The 21,955-nt window shown below is 40.8% G+C and overlaps 1 protein-coding gene across 1 annotated transcript in view; it reads left to right on the top strand.

The window, feature by feature from the left end:
• Positions 1 to 251: 251 nt before the first annotated feature.
• Positions 252 to 21,955, top strand: part of dgkb (diacylglycerol kinase, beta) — a 90,780-nt gene continuing 69,076 nt past the window's right edge. Inside the window, exons 1-6 of the mRNA XM_030749685.1 lie at positions 252 to 463; positions 2,902 to 3,039; positions 13,505 to 13,581; positions 13,920 to 13,940; positions 14,552 to 14,699; positions 18,964 to 19,101. Coding sequence (XP_030605545.1) covers positions 2,970 to 3,039; positions 13,505 to 13,581; positions 13,920 to 13,940; positions 14,552 to 14,699; positions 18,964 to 19,101 — 454 coding nt within the window. The 5' untranslated portion in view covers positions 252 to 463; positions 2,902 to 2,969. The remainder of the gene's footprint in view (positions 464 to 2,901; positions 3,040 to 13,504; positions 13,582 to 13,919; positions 13,941 to 14,551; positions 14,700 to 18,963; positions 19,102 to 21,955) is intronic.

Genomic DNA, 21,955 nt, shown 5'->3' with positions numbered 1-21,955 from the left:
GAGGACCAAAGCAGTGGAGGGGAGGGATGGAGGGATGTGACGTGAGTGAGCGGGAGTATGGAAACTGATCATTGCAGGCAGAGCAGCGCTGGATGATTCTGCTCTCCCTCATCTTCTCTCTCTCTCTCTCTCTCTCTCTCTCTCTCTCACCACCCCACATCCCCAGCGATGCTGCTCTGACCAGACTCTGCCTCAGAGAAAAACAAACACTAAACCATCCACATACTCATACACTGACATGCAGCAGAGAGGGGTGCTGCTGCTCCTTCGTCTTCTCTTTTCCTTACACAGATACACACTCTTCCACTCCATCTAATTACACAACACCCACCTTGCCTTGCAGCTAAGAGAAGACCCAGAGGAGGACACGGCAGGAATGTGAGTGAGAAGCTTCATCTGAAAACGTCTGCCCAAAGGACTCCTCCCTCATCTGTCTTGGTGATTTACTCCAGATCTGCAGCAGGTGAGAGAGGCATATTGAAATCTCATCTAATTCATGGTGTTGCATGTCGCAGTAGCCACTACCTACTGATTCTGTGTGTCAAAGCATTAGTGGTGTCTCCAAGTGGGGTGTAACACTTGGATCCACATGTTATCTCCCTCACTGCACTATGAAAGCACAATGAAGCTTTTCTGATAACATTTGCAGAGCTGGGTTTTGTTCAGAGGATGTCAGCTGAGTGTTTTTGTGAGGATGCACTGCAGTTAGGCAACACCGGAAAGGAGGATGATTACAGTGCAGTGCAAAGGAGGAATGTACTGCACACACCAGTACTATATTTGAGACAGTATTTCTATATTGGAATTAGACTCAGTGGAGATCTGAGATAAACAACAAGATTTCCCATCAGCTCCTTTTCTTTCTTTTTTTTTTGCTGCCTGCGCAAAACATTAGAAAAGACAGTGTAGAGCATTTCTAGTTTAAGCTCCTGAGGCAGATCAAAGTTTATGTGAGGGAGGCTGATTCCCACGCAGCAGCACTGGTGGTTTTATATCGTGCTGCTTTATCTTGGCTTGTAGTGTATATAATACTAATAATGACACTCAATTATTTATATAGGCTTTATTTAGGCAATCACCTCTGCATAGTAACTGGCACAGGGTGATTTTCTGGATGTACACACACACACACACACACACACACACACACACACACACACACACACACACACACACACACACACACACACACACACACACACACACACACCACCATTGTCATGAGTCCAGACTAAATTAGACAAATTCAAATTCATAACAAGCACACCAATGTATATTATATACACACAGCCATGCATACCTACACACACACACACAAACACACACACAGTTAATATCCACATGAATGAACACTTGTTGATCCAGATTTTCAGTTCTCAGTAATTGGGTCAAATGCTTCACTGGTGATGTGAAACACATGCACACACCCACACAGATGCCTGAGTGACACCTACAGAAACATCCAATTGCATCCACGTTCATTCCACACACATGAAAAGGAACAAAAGGTCATGCGGATCTGAATGGCAGAATCGTGATATTGAATGAACTGGTACAACTTCAGCGACATGTTTGTGTGTCAGCGTGACAATGCAGTATTTAATTAAATGGCAAAAATCAGTGAAGCATGTTATCCTTTCTCTTATATGACGTATAATCCTCCTGAACCACGTTCATAATGCTCTCCTGTAAAAGATTAATGTTTGCACACTTCTGTTTTCCATGTGATTGATGTTCTGTGTTCTGCCTTTGCTAAGTGCACCTCAGTGCTTTATATCAGCTGCAGACTCTGAAATGTTTTGTTTGACATTATGCTTTAAATGCTGTTATAATGCAGACAAAGGTACCGTGAAGCACAAACACTGACGCCACTTAATTTACCTCCATTGAAACCCTGGATATTGGATTCAGCTCAAAAATGGAAGCACCTGCCTACAAAAACCCATTTAGCCTGAACTCGATCATGTCGTCTTCATAGCAACCAGTCAGGATGATGTTTGGAAGCAGCACTAATGCGGTTTTCTATTCTTTTAACGTCCAAATTAGGATTTTTTTTAATACCCCTCCACTTGTTGCAAACATTTTGTGATCTAAGCCTAACAGCTGAGCCTACATTAGATTCAGGGTTTCTTGTCTTTCCTGAAATGCTACACATACCTCACACCTATGTTCCAATTATATATTTTCTTAATTGGCTTTATTTTCTGAAACCAAATGCATTGTCCAAAACCACAAAAGCAATGATAGGAAGATTTCAGGTGTGACATTGTGTTCCCTTTCTGTTTTTCTTATATAGCACCAAATCACAACAGAAAGTTGCCTCAAAGCGCTCCTTCTTGTTTAGAATATAGCACTAATATTGCACTTCCTAGGTTGACTTTTAAGTTTAGATTTTTATAAATTTGAGTGTGAACATATGGAACTGGATATCACTTCCTCCAGTGCGTTTTTTGCTGCTAGGATTTGTTTCTATATATAAAAATGTCCCTATCATTTTTTAATTGTGGTGCATTTTGTAGCAGCATGTTTTAAACTGTAAATTATTCATCCTGCACTGGCTGACAAACATGAATCTCAATGCTTAAAACACCAAGATCCAGCAGAGGAAAAGGAACATTTTAGTTGAGATGGCAGCTGCAGGAGGAGGAACAGGCAGGCGGACAAAAATGTGTTCATAATATCATAGGACTGGAGACAAAATAATGTTTCTTTATTCCTGTAAAAGGTGCTGAAAACCGTTTGCTTTCTTCCTCTAATTACAGACAATATATTTTCCTATTGTGTCCAATTTAACAACATAGCTGCTGCCTCTAACCAGCTTTGCCTTTTGACATTATGTAAAGAAAAAGATGTCTGCGGTTATTAATGGGGCTGGTTTTGATGTCTGTTGTTGTTTTCCAGTGTGAGACGCCCTGCTGTGTGTTGCTGCACAGGGAATGCACGGTGGATAGAGACGTGGCCTGAACACAATGAGCAGCCAGGACAAATGGGTCACACTGACCCCAGCTGAGTTCGCCTTGCTACAGGAATACGCTCAGTGTGAGTAGAGGAGCTACTCTCAGGTTACCTCTGTGCTCAGGAGGCCGTGCTTTTTCTTCAGGGACAATAAAAGGTGACATTACACAGTCAGGTCGCCATAAAGGTATCTGGTCCACAATGCTCTAAGTGTTAAACATTTTACATAAGCTTTAAATCTTCAAATGACACCTCAAAAGAACACAGCAGACATGTTTAGGAACTGAAATGTTTTTAAAAACACACTATTTAAACTCTTATGCTTAAAAATGGCACAGATTTTCTGTTGAGATTATGTTAATGTCTCTACTAGCTTATCTGCTTCAGCTTGATGGCTATGCCCTTAAAGCACAGCTTAAAAAAGTAGCCTGTATATAAAAGATGGACCTGCAACAGACTGGCATTTATGTGGGGCTCTTCTGATCTTACCATTCAAAGTGCTTTTACAGTACAAGCCACATTAATTTGCCGCTTTATCTCACATAGATAGCCAATTTAGAATCACCAATGAATCTAACATGCATGTATTTTGAATACCCAGCACAAGGAAAAACATGCAAGCTCCACACAGGGTGGGCGGCAGCAGAGGAATATAGCTTCAAGGTCTGAAAACACAAGCCAGTGCAAAAGTGCCTGCAGTCTCTCTAATGGCCAACAGGTAGATGACTCCTCTAGTTGCAAAAAAGAAGTTTGGTCAGATAGAAATCTATGAGAAAATGACCCTCTGGCTCTTTTGATCCTTTGCCTCATTAGAAACACGTTTCTATTGAGTTTCTGATAAATCCCCATTAGAGTCAAAAAGGATGAAAAGTATGCTTTGAAGTGGACCAACCTTGAGCCTGCAGTGTCCCTCAGATCAACCTTTTACTCATCACGTCCACTTTCAACACCAAAACTGCTCAGCTCAACCTGTCGCGACGCTTGCTACTTCCATCTTTTTTATACAGTCTATGACCAGAACACAGGATCCTGGTAATCTGAGAAAATTAACTTTCTAATATTTATTAGATTCTTATGGAGGGAGGAGTTTTGTTTCATGTTTTTTCTTTTCTTAAGAAAAGCCTTACTCAGCCTCCCCGGTAAGGTCTATGCCAGGGTGCTGGAAAGGAGGGTGCGTCCGTTAGTCGAACCTCGGATTCAGGAGGAACAATGCGGTTTTCGTCCTGGTCGTGGAACGCTGGACCAGCTCTTTATCCTCTCAAGGATATTCGAGTGTGCGTGGGAGTTTGCCCAACCAGTCTACATGTGCTTTGTGGACTTGGAGAAGGCATTCGACCGTGTTCCTCGGGGTGTTCTTTGGGAGGTTCTGCGGGAGTATGGAGTGTCTGGCCCATTGTTGCGGGCCATTCAGTCCTTGTACAACCACAGTGAGAGCTTGGTCCGTATAGCCGGTAATAAGTCGGATTTGTTTCCTGTGGGTGTTGGACTCCGTCAGGGCTGCCCTTTGTCACTGATTCTGTTCATAATTTTTATGGACAGAATTTCTAGGCGTAGCCAGGTGGCGGAAGGCTTCTTCCTTGGTGGCCTCAGAGTCTCATCTCTGCTTTTTGCAGATGATGCGGTTCTGTTGGCTTCATCAGGGGGGGGCCTCCAGCTCGCAGTGGAACGGTTCGCAGCCGAGTGTGAAGCGGCTGGCATGAGAATCAGCACCTCTAAGTCTGAGGCCATGGTCCTCAGCCGGAAAAGGGTGGAGTGCCATCTCCGGCTCAGGAACGAGTTCTTGCCTCAAGTGGAGGAGTTCAAGTATCTCGGGGTCTTGTTCACGAGTGATGGGAGAAGGGAACGGGAGATCGACAGGCGGATCGGGGCTGCTTCTGCAGTGATGCGGACGCTGCACCGGTCCGTCGTGGTGAAGAGGGAGCTTAGCGTAAAAGCGAAGCTCTCGATTTACCGGTCGATCTACGTTCCTACCCTCACCTATGGTCACGAGCTTTGGGTAGTGACCGAAAGAATAAGATCGCGAATACAAGCGGCAGAAATGAGTTTCCTTCGAAGGGTGGCTGGCCTCTCCCTTAGAGATAAGGTGAGGAGTGCGGCCATCCGGGAGGGGCTCAGAGTAGAGCCGCTGCTCCTCCACATCGAAAGGAGCCAGTTGAGGTGGCTCGGGCATCTGATTAGGATGCCTCCTGGCCGCCTCCTGGGTGAGGTGTTCCGGGCATGTCCCACCGGGAAGAGGCCCCGTGGTAGACCCAGGACACGCTGGAGAGATTATGTATCTCGGCTGGCCTGGGAACGCCTTGGGGTCCCTCCGGATGAGCTGGAGGAGGTGGCTGGGGAGAGGGAAGCCTGGGCTTCTCTGCTTAGGCTTCTGCCCCCGCGACCCGGCCCCGGATAAGCGGAAGAAAATGGATGGATGGATGGATGGGTTTTTTCTTTTCCTAACCGCAGTCAAGTATCTTCAGCACCAAAATATTACCTAGTACTCTGGTGCTGTAACCTAAACAAAGGGTTTATGTTAAGGCACAAACCCAGTGACATCACTGACCTTGGACTCAGGAGCCTGTAGGATGAGGATTTACACGGTTAGAAAATGAGAAACTTAAAAATGGTTCCAGAGGAGACTTGAACTTAAGCCTCCTGGTCAAAAGTTGGTGACTTGAATTCTAATGCGTGCTTTTTCCCATGTTTTAAAGTAGAAATACTCTAATTTGATGTCTCAGGAATGCTTGAAGCTACATTCAATGTCCAGTTTATGTAGCCCTTTGGCTAACCAGAGAGGGTTATGGGACATTAAGTAATGCAGAGGCTGCAGAGATGGACTAAAGCCCAGTCTTCCAAAAAGCCAGCACCATGTCACCCAACAGCAGTAATCATTCCCCCTCACCTTTCCTTCTGCTTTTCCTTAGCAAGGAGACTTGTGGCAACCATGTCTAAATCACACCACTCCTTGGTTTTTTTTTTTTGTGTGTGTGTGTTGAATGAACACATAAAGGTTTGTCTGCTAAATTCTGATTGCAGGATTTAAGGTGAAAATCTTTGTTTTAATATTTGGTCACATCTTAATGAATCAAGCCTGTCCACAAAGAGGATTTTGCCTCAGCATATAGCTCAGACTGAGTCATTTACACAGTGGCCTCTTTTATACATGTTTGGACTCTGACTGAGGTTAAATCAACCAGTCAGTTTCTTGATGATAAATAAATACAGTTGCCATTAATACGCTTCTCTGGTCAGGTTTGCATCAGTGCATGAATTATACTTCTCTGAAGATGCAGGTAACCCTCTGAAGGCTGTCTTCAGAGGAGCACATGAAATATGAAAATGCTCTTGCGTTGTTTACTTTCACATCACGGGAGACATTTCGATCAGAGCACTAGTTACTGTTTTCATTGAAGCTGAATGCTGACCTTGATCTTTGAGTGGGTGTAGGAATGAAAATATTTTTTGTGAAGAAACAGAAATGTTTTGTGTAATAAAAGAGATTAGATATGTAACTATGCCCCCTTTTTTTGTTGTTTTTTAGGACTTTCTGTGTTAGGTTCTGTTGTCTTTGTACAGTTTGCTAAAATATTTTTGCTTGTACATGGACATTTCCTGTAATTTCTCATAACTTTATTTTAAAAATTATACCTGTATTTTGTAGAATACTGACTTCTCTTACTAGGAGCTATACAAGAAGACTGGGCCTCATTCAGCACTATGTGCTTAGAAAATAGGTTTGCAGGCAAAAGTACAGATGGATTCATAAAATGCATGCACCTGCCAATTTTGTTCTTACACCATGCATATCTTAGTGATTCAGAATCATTCTAAATCAAAAAGCCTGCGCTCAGTATTTGGAATCAGCATGCTGTGACTGCTGTTACTGCTGTTACTGCTGTGACTGCTGTGACTGCTGTGACTGCTGTTACTGCTGTTACTGCTGTTACTGCTGTGACTGCTGTTACTGCTGTGACTGCTGTGACTGCTGTGACTGCTGTTACAGCTGTTACTGCTGTGACTGCTGTGACTGCTGTGACTGCTGTTACTGCTGTGACTGCTGTGACTGCTGTTACTGCCACATTTCTCTGTAAAAGCAAGCATGTTTACCTCAAGGTGTATCGTGGGAAACTGATGAGAATCAAAAGCCTGGTCACTCACTAGGCTGGTTTTAGTTATGGGCAGGGTTGAGTTAGTCCCACCCAAACTGGCTTCCTGCCCAGCCAATTAAAAGTTGGGAAAACTGTTGTTTTTTTTTTCAGCCAATTGGAAAAAAAAAAATCACACAAAATCGCACCATTTCTAACGTCTGAAGATGGCTGCACACCCTGTTACTGTGATCAGTTCTACAAACACAGTTAACCCTCTTAGTTAACCTCACACTTGAACGTAAGGATAGCTCATTACTGACATTTCTTTCTGTGGTTTTGGTTGGAAAATGAGTGTCACTTCTGCTAAATCCATAGGAGATTTTTCCACCATTGCTTCTTTTCTGCCCGGCTGCATGGCACTGAAAGTGAGCCTGCAGATGTGGGCATGCATTAACTTTTCCAGTGGATGTGTGTTACAGTGTTGCGTTTTTATTGATAAAAATGTATAAGCGTGTGTGTGTGTGTGTGTGTGTGTGTGTGTGTATTAACTGCACAGGATGAGGAATGAATTTGCAGCGCTCTGCAAATTCATTCCTCATCCTACAGTGGCTACTGTTTTTTAGCCTGTAGAAACAATCTGATTGTTCCTGCATATGAATTGGAATTAATCTTCTAAATTTTTGATCAGATTTTTTAAATTTCTCATTAAAAAATGCTGTCAGAGTGGAGAAGCCACCAGATGAACAAGGACTCAAATCAGCAACCTGCAGGTTGCTAGTTGGCTGCGATAGTGTTGGGTCTTTGTCTCACTCGGGTTGCCCACCTGTTATTTATAACATGGCAGGCTAGAATTGGCTTTGGCCAAAGCGAGGCTGCAATAACTGAGGCAATGAATCTTAAATAAGGCCTCTGAATGGTTGATGCCTAGAAAGGAAAAAGAGAAAAGAGAAGGAAAGCCATTCTTGATGAATCCCAGATTTGTGTGTAAAACACTGTTTATGAATGAGGTTCTCATATTAAATCATTATCTGTGCATCAACTGCTGATACATGTAAACTGTTTGTGTACATCTTTAACATGGTTTATGACAAAGGTTGTAAGTAGGGGGCAGCAACTAAAGTACCTATGTATACCTTTCAGTATTACCAAAGCAGTCAAATTCAAGTAAATGTGTTTTTTTAATGTATTTAAGTCACTCTTAAACCAACTAGTTTCTACCTGGCAACAAGTAGACAGATTTTTCTTTAAAAACCAAACAAGAATTTCATCTCTGCAAACTGGTGGCTACCTCGTTTTCTAAAAGGGTCCAACATTAAAGCTGTTGGGCTCAACACATCCTGGAGTGACCTTTCCACAAAATACACAAAGATGAAATTTTCTGCTTCTAACTCTCTGCTAAGAAAGCAAAACAACCGTGTTTAAGTATCTCCCCGTTAACTCTCAGCAGTATTTTGTTTATTTAATTCCCCCAAATTCACACTTGAGTTTTGAGTTGAGACAAATTTTCGCTTCATCACTCGAAGTTCTTGGAAAGCTGGCAGGACTTCAGCATCATGCCTTCAGTAATCCTCCTCATAACATCACTGCACACCACGCACAAACACACGCTGTCTCTGACAGCATCAAACCATCGAGGTAACAGCAACAGTGGATCTGTTAGTATAAACTGCAGTGCAGTTAAATCCGCTGTGGTGAACGTCCGGTGTTCTAATTCTATAATTTTGACGTTGTAACTTGTCTTGCTCGTGTAGAAAGCTCGAGCTGCTCAGGCGTTTAATCTTTGTGGTGAGCTACGATTGATTCATTTGCAGCCCAACAATTGGCTTCCCTGCTCAGCAGACTGCGCTCCTCTGGATGCCTGCAGTTTATGTTACGCTCCAATATGTTGACACGTTTCGTCATTTGAAACGGTACCAGGAATGGAAAATGTGATGATACCTGGCAGGCTGACTGCAGGATGCTGCGCACCACCCACACGTAGTTTTGGACAGAGTCTGAAGATACAAACAACAGTCGCATTAAATCATTTAGAGGGAAGCAAATTATGAAACTCGCTGTGGAGAAGAATAGTTATGTGTCCAGTGTTTCTAGATCCTAAGTAATTTTGTATGAAGTGTCCTTGTGTAACATTATAGTAGCTATTTTCAGTGCCAAACAAGACGTCTTTCAGTCATTGAAACCATTCCTTCTTTCATTTGCTCTCAGTTTGAATATTATTTCTCTTAATCTTAACACTTGATCCAGCCTTTCACTTGGTTTAACTGCTCTTAGTTGGAGCCGACATCGTTCTTTATTCTGAGGAATTTTCCTTATTCTTTTTGGAAAGTGGGTCCTTCGCTCTTTGTTTTAGTTTTTTTTTTTTTTTTTCTGTGTTTTGCAAATATTTTGATTAGGATTTGAAATGTGAATAATTCAAAATAGAATAAAAGGGAGAAAGCATAATGAAAAAAGGGACACAGTGCACACATGTGGCTGTGTGTGTATGCAAGACAAGTTTTGGATAATTATGTTTCAATGAGCTCGGGGCTACTGTGCACACTGCAGCTACGGGTTATTAAAACATATCTTTCTCTGAGCTATAACAATAGACATCTCATGCCCTCACCTTCCTTTCTAATCTCTTCTTTTAGCTGCCTTGCACTGCATCTCCCCCTTCATTCTCATTAAAGTGAGGAGTGCACGCTTTCATAACACTTTAATGGCTGCGTGCCTCGGCGGGCACCGGAGATCTGGCTCACAACAATTAAGAGTTCCTATTCATATATTAGATTTGCTAATGCAAGTTATGTGGCAGTGAGCTGTTTAACAGAAGTGCAATTATTTTACCGCAGAAGGTAAAGAAAATCATGAGTGTTTATGAACCTCAGAAACATTAATTTTGTTCTTCTGATTATTGTGTGCCACCGAATGGTTAAACCATTACCCTGATTGGGAAAACGCACTGTAATTCAGCTGTGCCTGTTGAATGTAACAGGCAGCGGATGCATAATCACTCTGCTCAGTAATGGTTTTGCGTAGATGGTGTGCTCATAAAGATGGTCAATAATGATGACACGCAGTCAGTTCAGTGTGGGTTGTTTATTTCTAGTCTGTATTGGTAAAATGCGTCGTGAGAAAATCAAAGATCCAAAGCCATTAATGCAGGAGGTGATGAGAGAGGAGAGGGAGTTCAGATGCACATGCAAATAGACACAGAATACCGGCTGTTATTAGCAATTACACATAGATTTTCATATCTTTCCTTCAGAGTCGACAGTGTGGTAAAATAAGGTAGTGGCCCAAGCTCTTTTATTGTAACTGATGGCTTTAGAAATAGATCTACTGTATGTGAGGTCTGATATTTTGGAGGTATTTAATTTAAAATCTTTGGGGGGTTTTTCTTGCCAAGTTCTATTTATGCACATTTATTTATAAATATAATTATGTTTGAGCAACTTTTTTTTTTAACTATATTTTCCCTTCCTTAACTGCGAGGCTAAGCTCTCAGCACAACAGCTGATTATGAATCTGAGACATGCTCAGCAGTTTAATGAACAGCAACATAAGCCGGGCTGCTCAGGTTACCTCACTGTGGGTTCTGGTTCTATTTCTACAAATATTTCTTCAGTTCAGATGCTCCAGCAGACAAGCACACACTCACCGGCCATTTTAGTTACACCTGACTTGTACCGGATTGGACCCACTTTTGCCTTCAGACCTGCCATAATTCTTTGTGGCACAGATTCAACAAGGTGCTGGAAACACTGCTCGGAGATCTCGGTCCAATTCAACATGACAGCATCACACAGTAGCTGCAGATTGAATTTCCAGTTCCATCACGTCCCAAAGGTGCTCTGTTGGACTGAGATCTGGTGACTGTGGAGGACATTTGAGTGCAGTGAGCTCACTGTCATATTCAAGAAACCAGATTTAAGCTTTGCGACGTGGTCATAAAGGCACGGACATGCTCAGCAACAATGCTCCGGTAAAGAGTTAGCCTGTTGTGTTTAAGTGATGCTCAATCTGTACTAAGGGGCACAAAGTGTGCCAAGAAAATATCACCCACACCATTACACCACCACCTCCAACAGCCTGAACCACTGATACAAGGCAGGATGGAGCCGTGCTTTCATGTTGTGTACACCAAATTCTGGCCCAGTGCTGCAGCAGAAATCGAGACTCAGAGCAGTTGTCCAGTTTTGTTGAACCCGTGTGAATTGTAGCCTCTGCTTCCTGTTCTCAGCTGACAGGAGCGGCACCAACTGTGGTCTTCTTAGACTAAAGCACGTCTGCTTCAAGGTCTGACATTTTGTACATTCAGAGATGCTCTTCTGCATATCTTGAGTGTAATGAGTAATTATTTGAGTAGCTTTTGTCTTCCTATCAGCTCAAAGCAGTCTGGCCATTGTCCTATGACCTCTGGCATCAACAGGGAATTTCTGCCCAGAAATCTGCCGCTCACCAGATATTTTCTCTTTTTGGACCATTTTCTGTAAACCATAAACATGGCTGTGTGGGAAGATCCCAGAAAATCAGCAGTGAAATATTGAGCCAGTCTGGCATCAACAACCATGCTACATTCAAAGTGCTTAAATCACCTTTCTTCCCCATTCTGATGCTCAGTTTGAACTTCACCGCGTCTCCATGCCTGCACGCATTGAGTTGCTGCCATGTGATTGGTTGATTCGATAGGTGTGTTAATGATCGATTTAAGAGGTGGACCTAATGATGTGGCCAGTGACTGAATATTCATCTGCTGAAGTTGATGGTGAACAGTTTTTTTTTTCCTTGTATTTATATAAACAATATCCTTCGAAGGCCTGTTACATCTGCATAGAGGGAGAGGAAAGTTAGCCTATGCGAAGCACAAACTTAAAAAAGCTCCTTAATGTAATTTGTAATGAGCAGACACCAGTTTGTGCTTAGAGAGGTATGTGAGAAAATTAACTTCACTACCATTAGAACCTGGTATCTGTGGCGCAGCAAATTGATTCAGCGGCAGGGCTCATAAACTCTCTGTAGCATGCAGTAATTATCACAGCAAATCTTTGCCTGATGAAGTTATTTTCGTCCAGAGCTGAGTGCTTAAACAGAGAATGAAAATAATGAGCAACTGTGGTCATATTACTTCAGTTTGTCTCTTTCATGAAAATGACAATAATCTTTGCTTTTTTTTTTTTCTAGATTGCTTTTGTGTTGCCTCACATAAGGTTTACGTTTCATATGACCCATACTGGGCAAAGTTGTATGATGTATTATATACTAGACCACCACTGACTGTGACCACAGTAAAAGTGGATTTTACATTTAGAGAGATAACAAGAGCGGATACAGTTCACACAGCTTTTCTCCAACCGCTGCCGACGTTGCTTCTGGTTGTGATACATTGGTCTGCAATGGATGTACCAATACCTGCATGTAGCGGTAGCTTGTGTATCTGTGGCATATCTATCATAGAAGTACTGCAGATTGTATTGGGTGTACAACTGGACATATGCAGCAGATAAAGAGCAGAGAGTGAGGTCTGAGCAATAACCACATCCAGCCACAGCCTCAGTTATCAATGCCAGCCAAGCATCTGCATCTGTGCTTGCCTATACAGCCAGTGGCTCTACAGAGATTAGCTATTAATAAGTAATGAGCAGTAAATATTTGCTTAGATTTCCCTTAATGGAAAGTATATTATAATTCGACTGCAGCAATGCATCTTCTAATCATATGGTATGAACAATTTACCATAATTTTTAAGTTTCAGTAGAATTTACCTGATTATTTATTATATGCTTATTTGAGTAATAATTTATTTGCCAAACGGCCTGCATCTTTCATCAATGGTCCATCACTTCGCTGCTGACAACTCATGATCAAACCAAGCTTGTAATAAAACTGATATTTGGATGTTCTCAGCTTTAGTACACTATTTCTGAACTTTATGGGAGTTGGAAGTTGTGTTTTTATTATAAAGACAGGCAAGTTTTTTCCCCCGGTCTCAACTCCTGCACTGCATTTGGCACAGATATGGTTTGATGCACTTATACATTTGCCTCCCATGTACCTGTTTGCTTACGTGTCCAGTTAAAGGTTTTGGTCAGTTTGTGGTTGCGTTAAATGAGGATTATATATTTTTTGAAGCCCTGAATAATGGCTGATATCACAAAAGCTTCTAAAAGATCTTAAGTCATGTTTCATTCATTAGTGTTGGGTACATGTAGGGTACATTTGCACAGCTCTGACTCACATTTGGGGGGGGGGTGGGGGACATCAAGTTATAGCTGCAATACAAAGAGGGTGCCACAGCAGCGCTCAGAGGTGCATCCACAGTGTGGGTACAGGAAAATGATGTATTGCAGCCAGGGTGAAACCAGACGAAAAACAAGAAAATCACTTGCAGTAAAATGATGCGAGCCGCTTTGAACTGTATAATATAATAACGTTATGTAGACATCGATCAAATATAAAACAAAACACGAGTAAAACATGTCCTGAATGTTTTCTCTTAGACTCAACCAAGAAGCTGAAGGATGTGCTGCAGGAGTTCCATGGAGATGGTGTGTTGGCTAAATACAATCCAGAGGAGGTATGTTCAGTTTATACTGGATTATATAACACGTACTTTATAGTCTGTTGACTGAGACAATGCCAACAGCAACCACACATCACACGTATCAGCATTTCTTTCCTAACACATGAGCAAGAGATTTTAAACACACAAATGCAGACAGACGACATCAATGCATGCATGCAACTAAAAAAGATACATACTCAGCTGATTTGGCGGCAAATAATTGGATCTGCATTTACAAAGTTTATGTACATGTGCAACATGAATATGTTGTGTATTTTAAGTATTATAACTTCACAATGCATCCATGAACATGTTGTGATTCTTTCTTTCTTCAATGCTGCGGATTGTAGAAACAGGAAATCCTCAGCCAGGTAACTGCTGCCTCTTAATTTATTATGTATTGGTTTGCTGTGTGTTTATAGTTTTTGCTAATCACTGAATAACTCAACTCTCTCAAGGATTGGAGGAATTTCTAGAGGAAATGCAACCACTTACAGGAAAATATTAAACACTTACAGCCGGTTTCCCAGTCATGGATTAAGCATGGTCCTAGACTGAAAGGAAAAAGTCAATGAAGACCAAAATAGGAAAAATAATTAGTCCAGGATTAGACATAATCCCTGTACAGGAAACTGGGCCTTAGAGTGTGTTCTGTGGATGGCTAATAACCATGTGCATGAGCAAAGTGATGCGGTCAACTGTGGTCATCAAAGATGTGTCTTTAAACTTGGTGTAAAAACACATACAGTGCAATAAATAGAAGAAGCTGCAAAACTCAGAAACTCCACTAAAATAGATCTTTGCTGCCCACAGCCAAACAGCAGCTCAGGCATCCTTCTGAGTGCAGAAATGTGCAACATGAATTTTGCAACATTTTGCAAAAAAGTGAAAATATGGTACTGAAGATCATCTGTATTTCACTGAAATCTGAAGTCATCAACTAGATCTCTCATTTTTATCTCATTTCTTTCTTGGTTTTTAGGAGATCGACTTCCAGGGCTTTAAAGTCTTCATGCAAACATTCCTGGAGAGTGAACTCCCCGAGGAGTTCTGTCAGCACCTCTTCATGTCGTTTAGCAACAAGGGACCCAAACCCAGTCCCTCATCGTCTGACAGACCTCGAGTCTCTGGTACGTGTAGAAAAGAAATTCTTTTTCCTGAGATGCCCTCAGTTCATAAACAGCATGCTGGTGTTTTAAAGTCAGTGCTATGTGTAAGAAAACATTGCAGTTTGTGTTGTGTCAATTATTCTCTGCTGCACAGTGAAAAAGTTATTGCCAATATATAAAATGAATCATTTTTCTCTTCCTTTGCACCATTACTGTCTCTGTTTGTGGCGTTGGACAATTTCTCCAGTTTGTTGCCAAGTCCAGCCCAGTGGCACTCTCTGTAAATTGTAGTGTAGAGGCTGCCAATTGTCTTGGCGATAGTTTTGTTTGTTTATAGTATTATAGTAATGTCTCATTTGTGTGTGGTAATGACTAACTGATATTAAAATAATATTTAACACTTCAGATCAGTCCTCATTCAGACAGCATCCTCCTGCGCTGCCACTTGGCTTTGGCACCTCGTTAACTGCCTACAATCTCAGACAATTAATAATCACGTCTGTCTCGTGTCACCGAGCGCTAAAAACCAACATATGTTTTATCTTCAAGTGACCGGGCTCTCTAGCTGTCACTAGATAAGGTTGTTCTGCTCACAGAGGGGCGGGTGGATTGTAGGGATCTGCAAAGTAGACCCTTGTTTTTATTAGACTTCTAATATTAGGATTTCAAATTGGTAATTTAAGCAGGTTTCCTCTAATAAACTATAATAAAAATGATGTAATCTTAGTTTATGGCTTTCATAAACCCAACAATAAACATGTATAACCATAATGTTCAGTCTATTTCTCCAGTGTGATATCACACAGTGTGACTGAGCAGTAAGCAGTAACAGTGTGTTTGTGAAGCAGCTGCCAGAGCTCATCTTCTGCTCTCACTCTGATTCATGTGTAATTGGTCCAAAAGGAAAACTTAAGTAACTTTATCATAAACTAGCAATCATAAACTAGCAATCATAAACTAGCACAGCAGACCAAAGAAAAAACAAAGGAACAGCAGCCCTCGGAAATATTTTCTCTTCCCATAAACAAGATTTAATGGCAGGTATTTATACATCTGTGGGTCTGCCTGTGGACAGATTTGGTCCTGAAGGTTTACAGGTGTGCAGCTGAGATCACTTCATTTATAGAAAGAGCGACTGCTCTGTAAATGAACACACACAGAGCAAATAAAATCACGCTCTGGGCAGGATTTACTTATTTTGTACATATTAATTTTGTTTTCTTTGTTCTTTTTTATTATAAACATAGTTTAAGAAGTTTGTGGAGCAGTAAAACCAGGGCAGCATGACCGATGTTTACTTTGATTACACAAACATTATGGATAATAGGTATTGATTTTTAAAAAAAACAGACATGAATAACTTGAGCTTAGTATTATATATAATAGTACAACTACTGTATATTTCTAGCTAACTAGGCAGCTCATTTTCTTGACAATCCTTTAAAGATATATTTTGGGGTCAGCTTGAAAAAGGCAGATGTGAAATATAAAATTAAGATCAGTCCATTAAAATTTGGGTTACATCCACCGAGATCTTCAAACACTCATTAGGCAATGATGCGGGCATATGGGGAGTCTCAATATCACAATACAGTTCGCATCTAAATATCGCGTCACATTTGACCTCTGATCTCAATTTTATATTTCACATCTGCATTTCTTTCAAGGTGACCTTAAAATGTGTTACAGCTTTAAAGAAAGGATTGTCACGAGAAAGAGAACGAATCCACATAAATAAAATAATAATATTAATAAATAATTATACTCAAAATCACATCAAGTATATTAAAATGGGGTTTCAACAGAGCAAATAATAAAAGTCTGCACTTTGCAACTGCTTTTACTTCACTGCAAACTTTTTAATAAAGTGCATTTAAAAAAGAACAAAAAAATGAATACAAAATAAAATTCTACTCCCTTCAAAGTAAATGCTGAGCGAGCTGCTTTGGTGGAGGTTTGCATTCTTGAGTGCTTCTTATTTCTAACTGCTGTAAGATTAACAATAGCTAAAAATGAAGTGTGTGGGCTTTAGTGATCAGTAAATTTGATGTGAAGTGCTGTTAAAATAATGTAATAGCTCCTTTTTTTTTTCCTTTTTTTTTTTGCCTTAGCAAGACTGAGAGCTTTTTCTGCTGTTGAACCGCAGGAGAAAATGAGTTCATTACAGAAAAGTAAAAGAAATGTTCCCCAGTCTCTGGTCTTATTTGGTGCCTGGAAATTGAAATCTTTCCTCATGAGGATCAAGCAGAACTGAAGTTCCTTTGCAGTAAAAACTTTCATTCTATAAATGAATCTGGGGACTTTTTAAAAAATCTATATTGTTACCAATACTTGGTCGGCTAGTAGTGCATTAGAAAATAAATGGATAATCGTGCATCATTGCATGTTCTCCCCGTGTCTGTGTGGGTTTCCTCCAGGTACTCCGGTTCCCTCCCACAGTCCAAACACATGCAGTTACTGGGGTTAGGTTAATTGGTGGCTCTAAATTGCCCGTAGGTGTGAATGGTTGTCTGTCTCTACGTGTTAGCCCTGCAACAGGCTGGCGACCTGAACAGGGTGCACCCTGCCTCTTGCCCTGAGACAGCTGGAATAGGCTCCAAATCAGTTTAGCTGGAAATGGGTAACAGAAAATAACCAGAAATATAGTTGAAGTTATTTAACTCATATCATGATCTTTTGTACACGCAGCATTTGATTACATTGTTTGTCCCATTTAGCACACAGAGGTTGTGTGAAACTGGATCACTGCAGCATGTGTGAGTGTGCCAACAGGCCTTTATTGATTCCAGTTTGTTAGCTATAAGCCCTCCCATCACCCTTTGTGTGCATGTGAGTGTGCAAGTGATGCATTTTTAAAGAAGAAAGTCACACAACTTATTTCCTGTTTATAGTTGAGGGTCTGAAACAGGTACTGACAGGTAAAATTAAATCTTAGCCTTCAGGCCGCACCTGGTAGTCTGCTGCTGCCTCCACATTACTCCATTGTGTCATCAATAGTCTTGATCTCGAATGAATTCACAGGGGACACGTTTTTCTGATGCATCCAATTTTGTCTTATATAATGACACTCATCTGTTTATGGTCACGTGCCATTGTGCGTCACTGATTCCTACAAGACCCAGAGTTCTCTGCAGTTTACTGTGTGCGACGGCCTGTGGCATCCATCCACCCACGGGAGGGATGTTAGCTCATTATGGAGTCATTATTGTTAAAGTTACCCAATCCCACTGCTCCTGTCTGAGGACATATGCTCACATGCTTTTCTGAAGCATTTTGTAATGCTGGTTTTGACCCACACTCCTACCACAGTCGTACAGATTTGAGTCACTTCTGTGAATTTTAATGTGATGGCAGTTTTCCCATAACAGAAGAAACACAGCCTATTTATTTGTTTAATGTTAATAGTACCGTGTGTTCGCCTCGGTCCTGCCCTCTCTGCTCACGCTGCATTTTAATGCTGCCAAATTTCCAGTAAATTTGTTCTCATTTGCATATTTTTCTGTTTTTGTTTTCAAACTGTGGTACGGACACGGCATATTGAATGAAACACAACCCATTTAGGTGTAAACCAGCCGTCACTTTCAAACCATCATTAACCTGCTTCTCTGCACTGCTGAAATCCCAGCTTTATATCTGGGGAAAAAACAAACAGCTGTAGCTGGTTGTGGTTTTTCTAAACATTGTATTTTCACTATAATGTATGTATGACGTACTATAATGTGACTTCTGCAGGGCGTTATAGTTTCTGTGCGTATGCAAGGGTCTGCTTGGGTCTGACTGCTGTAAATTTTGTGTGCAAGGCTTTGTGTAGACATCTGTACCTTCTTTTTTTTTCTTTTAACTGTACAGCTTTCTAACCAGCGCAGTTCTCCAGTACTCACAAACGCAGAGGTTATCGCTCTGACATTAACTCAGCCTTGTGCCATTTATGTATGTAACCAGTAAAAGTCTCATCTTCACTGGATCAGCTGACCTTTCAGAGGAGGGTGGGACCTTAAAAGGAGCTACAACAGAGTGAAAAGCAGAGTTGCAGCAATGTACAGTATGAGAAAAATGTGTCAACCTGTTTCTTTAAAGCCAAATTATGAGGCTGTAAATGACTATATCGGTTGTGACCATTAAACACAATGTGATAGGGTTGAAATATTGCCATCCCTAGAGACTACTCACCAGCGACTAACCTGAGCGTATGACTGATATGAGATGTCCTAACCCTGCAGGTTACTTGGCTAACCTGACAGGTGTTATGAAGGATGTTTTAACCTTTCATCTGTTCTTCCTACAGGACTGAAGCTGATCAAAGGCAACTCCACCCCTCTGAAGACACCTCCTCTGCCCAGGCCTCAGGATGCAGTGCAGCTTAAGGACATTGTGTGTTACCTCTCCTTGCTAGAGGGGGGGCGCCCCGAGGACAAGCTTGAATGTGAGTATCATCCCATGTCACATGTCTGGCTCCTGTATTAATATATGCAGCAAACATCAGAGACAGAGATTGTACTGGTCCTGACACCATGTTATAAGCAATAAACAGTGGAAACCATGAATATCCAAATGAAAAGATAAAATACACACACCAAAATACTGAGTTACCAGGAGGCAGAAATAACGTCATTGGTTATTAGAGCTCAGTGGGTGAAAAAGCAAAAAAGGCCAAACTGAAGCCCAGCGAAAAGGACAAGAGGGAAAGTGGAAGCATGCTCTAGTGTGTGCTTAATATTAAAATAATCACCTCACATTCCTCATATTTTACTGACCTTGACTTGATCTATCTGAACTGAATGAGATCTCATGAAACTCGTGTAACACTGTGAAATGCTTCTGCCTTAATGTCCTGTTTAAGTATGAGGACAATCTCCCGCTGTGATTGGTCTGAAGAGCTGTGGCTCCCTGGCTCTGCCTATTGCTGTTTAACTCAGCCAATCAGATTATTTCTTTTTGGGTTTAAGTGAAAGATTTTTAGTATCCTCGATTCTAAAAAAAAAAAAAAATATATATATATATATATACTGATGATAGCCTTTTTGGCCCAACTAATAACAAATAAATAATTGATTTTCATTGATATCTATACTGTCAGAACAGGAGATCCTCATATTAAACATGGCCAAGTTTGAAATAATGTTTCAGCACATATGCAAGTGGTTATCATGGAACCATTCCTATCATCCAATCATCAGAAGCTCCGCCCACCAAAAGTTTAGAACTTGTTTGGGCAGCTGATCACAAGAAAAATGATTCAAAAGGAGGACGAAAGGAGCTAAAATTGCTTCTTTCAGACAGAGGGTGGACTGTAGGGCTGCATAAATGTTCAGTATGAATAAACAAGGATTATTTTGAACTGTGAATCATGCAAAGCTTCTAGAGTCCAAGAATAAAAATATGGAGTTGGAAATGAGCATAATAGGTCCCCTTTACTATAAATAATTCTCAACACAAACTGTTGTTTTAATGTCTTTGTGCAGGCTAGATATTCCCTGAGTCACATTTTCCCTCGTAGCCTTTAACTGCAGTGAGTCAGAGCTTCCTGAGATCTATCTGGTAATTAAGAAATGCATTCAGCCAAATTGTTTTTCTTATTGAGTTATTCTTCAGTTAAAAATAATTAAGGTACAATGTTTCATCTTGCAGCCAATGTTATCAGCCATTAACATTTCAGGTTTTCTAAACTCATGCGTTCTGTCTGGCTGGAAACTAAATTCCTATTTTATTGTAAATTTAAAAATCAATCGAGTAAATCTTGTTTCTTTTACCGTGTCTCCGCTTTCTTTAACGTCTTTTAAAGATGATCTTTGCAGCTACCATAAGCTTCTCCATCAGCTGTTTGATGCCTCATGTTGGCAGCTTATTGATACTTCTCTTAATTTTAGTTAATGCGTCTTTTATTTACAAAGTTTGCTTAATTGGACAGCAGCCTTTTTTTCTCTGTTGCTAAAATTCTCTTGCGTCTGTTGAATTATTGAATAATGGCGCTCCCATTAAGTACAGGCATTACTAAATAATTGAGCAGATGTTGCCTGTGTGTGGGAACACACTACCATTTCTGTAGTGGATGGCTCCCTCTGCTGGATTGTGTGAGAATCAGAATCAGAATCAGAATCAGAAGGTTTTTATTGCCATATGGGTGAACAGGTTCACAGCATTAGGAAATTGCTGCGGTACTTCGTGCTTACAGAAAGAAACAAATAAGTATAAAAACTATAAGACAATATACAAGTATACAAATTGCAAATATACAGAGATATTAGAGCTATAACTATAGCACAATATTACAAAATTACAAAATATACAGTGCAGAGACTAATTAAAAGATAGAAGAATGTAGACTATATTCCACTAATATGTACATCAGTGCAATCAGACAGGTGCATAGACATAGGGTCATCAGCGTTTGTGGAGGGTGGTGGTAACAGTCTTAGGGTAATTGTTCATGAGTCCAACAGCAGAGGGGAAGAAACTGTTCTTATGGCGGGAGGTTCTGGTCCGTATGGACCGTAGCCTCCTGCCTGAGGGGAGAGGGTCAAAAAGTCTGTGCCCAGGGTGAGAGTGGTCGGCTCTGAGAACTGCTCTGATTTGAAGCACCCACAGTTTTATTTTTAGATATTTTTGCTACTGGTCACTGTAAAGAAAACACTTGTTATGATAATAAAATAGTTAATAAAAATAGTTCTGAAAAAAAATAAACTAAGAATTAAAAAAATAAATAGAATAAACAAATACAAAATTTGTATTTATTATTTATTTTTAAATTCAGATAGTTCCTGTGCCAAAATCAAACTTTCTGGGGCATCATGAAGTTATCAAATATTTCACTCACAAATGTAACATGTACCAACATTTGTGTCTACTTGTTTAAAGTTTTATCACCAAAGTCCATAAAATGTGTTGTGAAAGTAAATGTGGGATTCATGTGTTTGAAACAGTTTTCTTTTCTTATTTTAGCCCATTTGTTCTTACGTCACCATCCTTTGCACTTTCTTGGCTTCTGGGTCCTCTTTGATCACTACAATCACCTCCTTCTAACACCCTCAACCTCCACCCAACAGCAGACACCAGCATCACCCACCCCCACCTCCCATTTCCCCTGGAAACTGGCAATTAGCTCCTCATTAGTGGCCTGACAAACTGCCATCTGACATCAACTCGTTAGTGATGATGTCAGCAGCCGCCATGTGCTGCGCCAAGGCCAGGCTGGAGGAGGGGCAGGGTGGGGTTTGAGCATTTTTCTATCTATAAGCATTAGCCTGCAACAATCTGCAGCTAGTTCATGATGTCACAAC

Source organism: Archocentrus centrarchus, chromosome 16, assembly GCF_007364275.1.
Source record: "Archocentrus centrarchus isolate MPI-CPG fArcCen1 chromosome 16, fArcCen1, whole genome shotgun sequence".
NCBI lineage: Eukaryota > Metazoa > Chordata > Actinopteri > Cichliformes > Cichlidae > Archocentrus > Archocentrus centrarchus.
The sequence above is the reverse complement of the archived record's forward strand: the minus strand, read 5'-3'. Positions and strand labels throughout refer to the sequence as shown.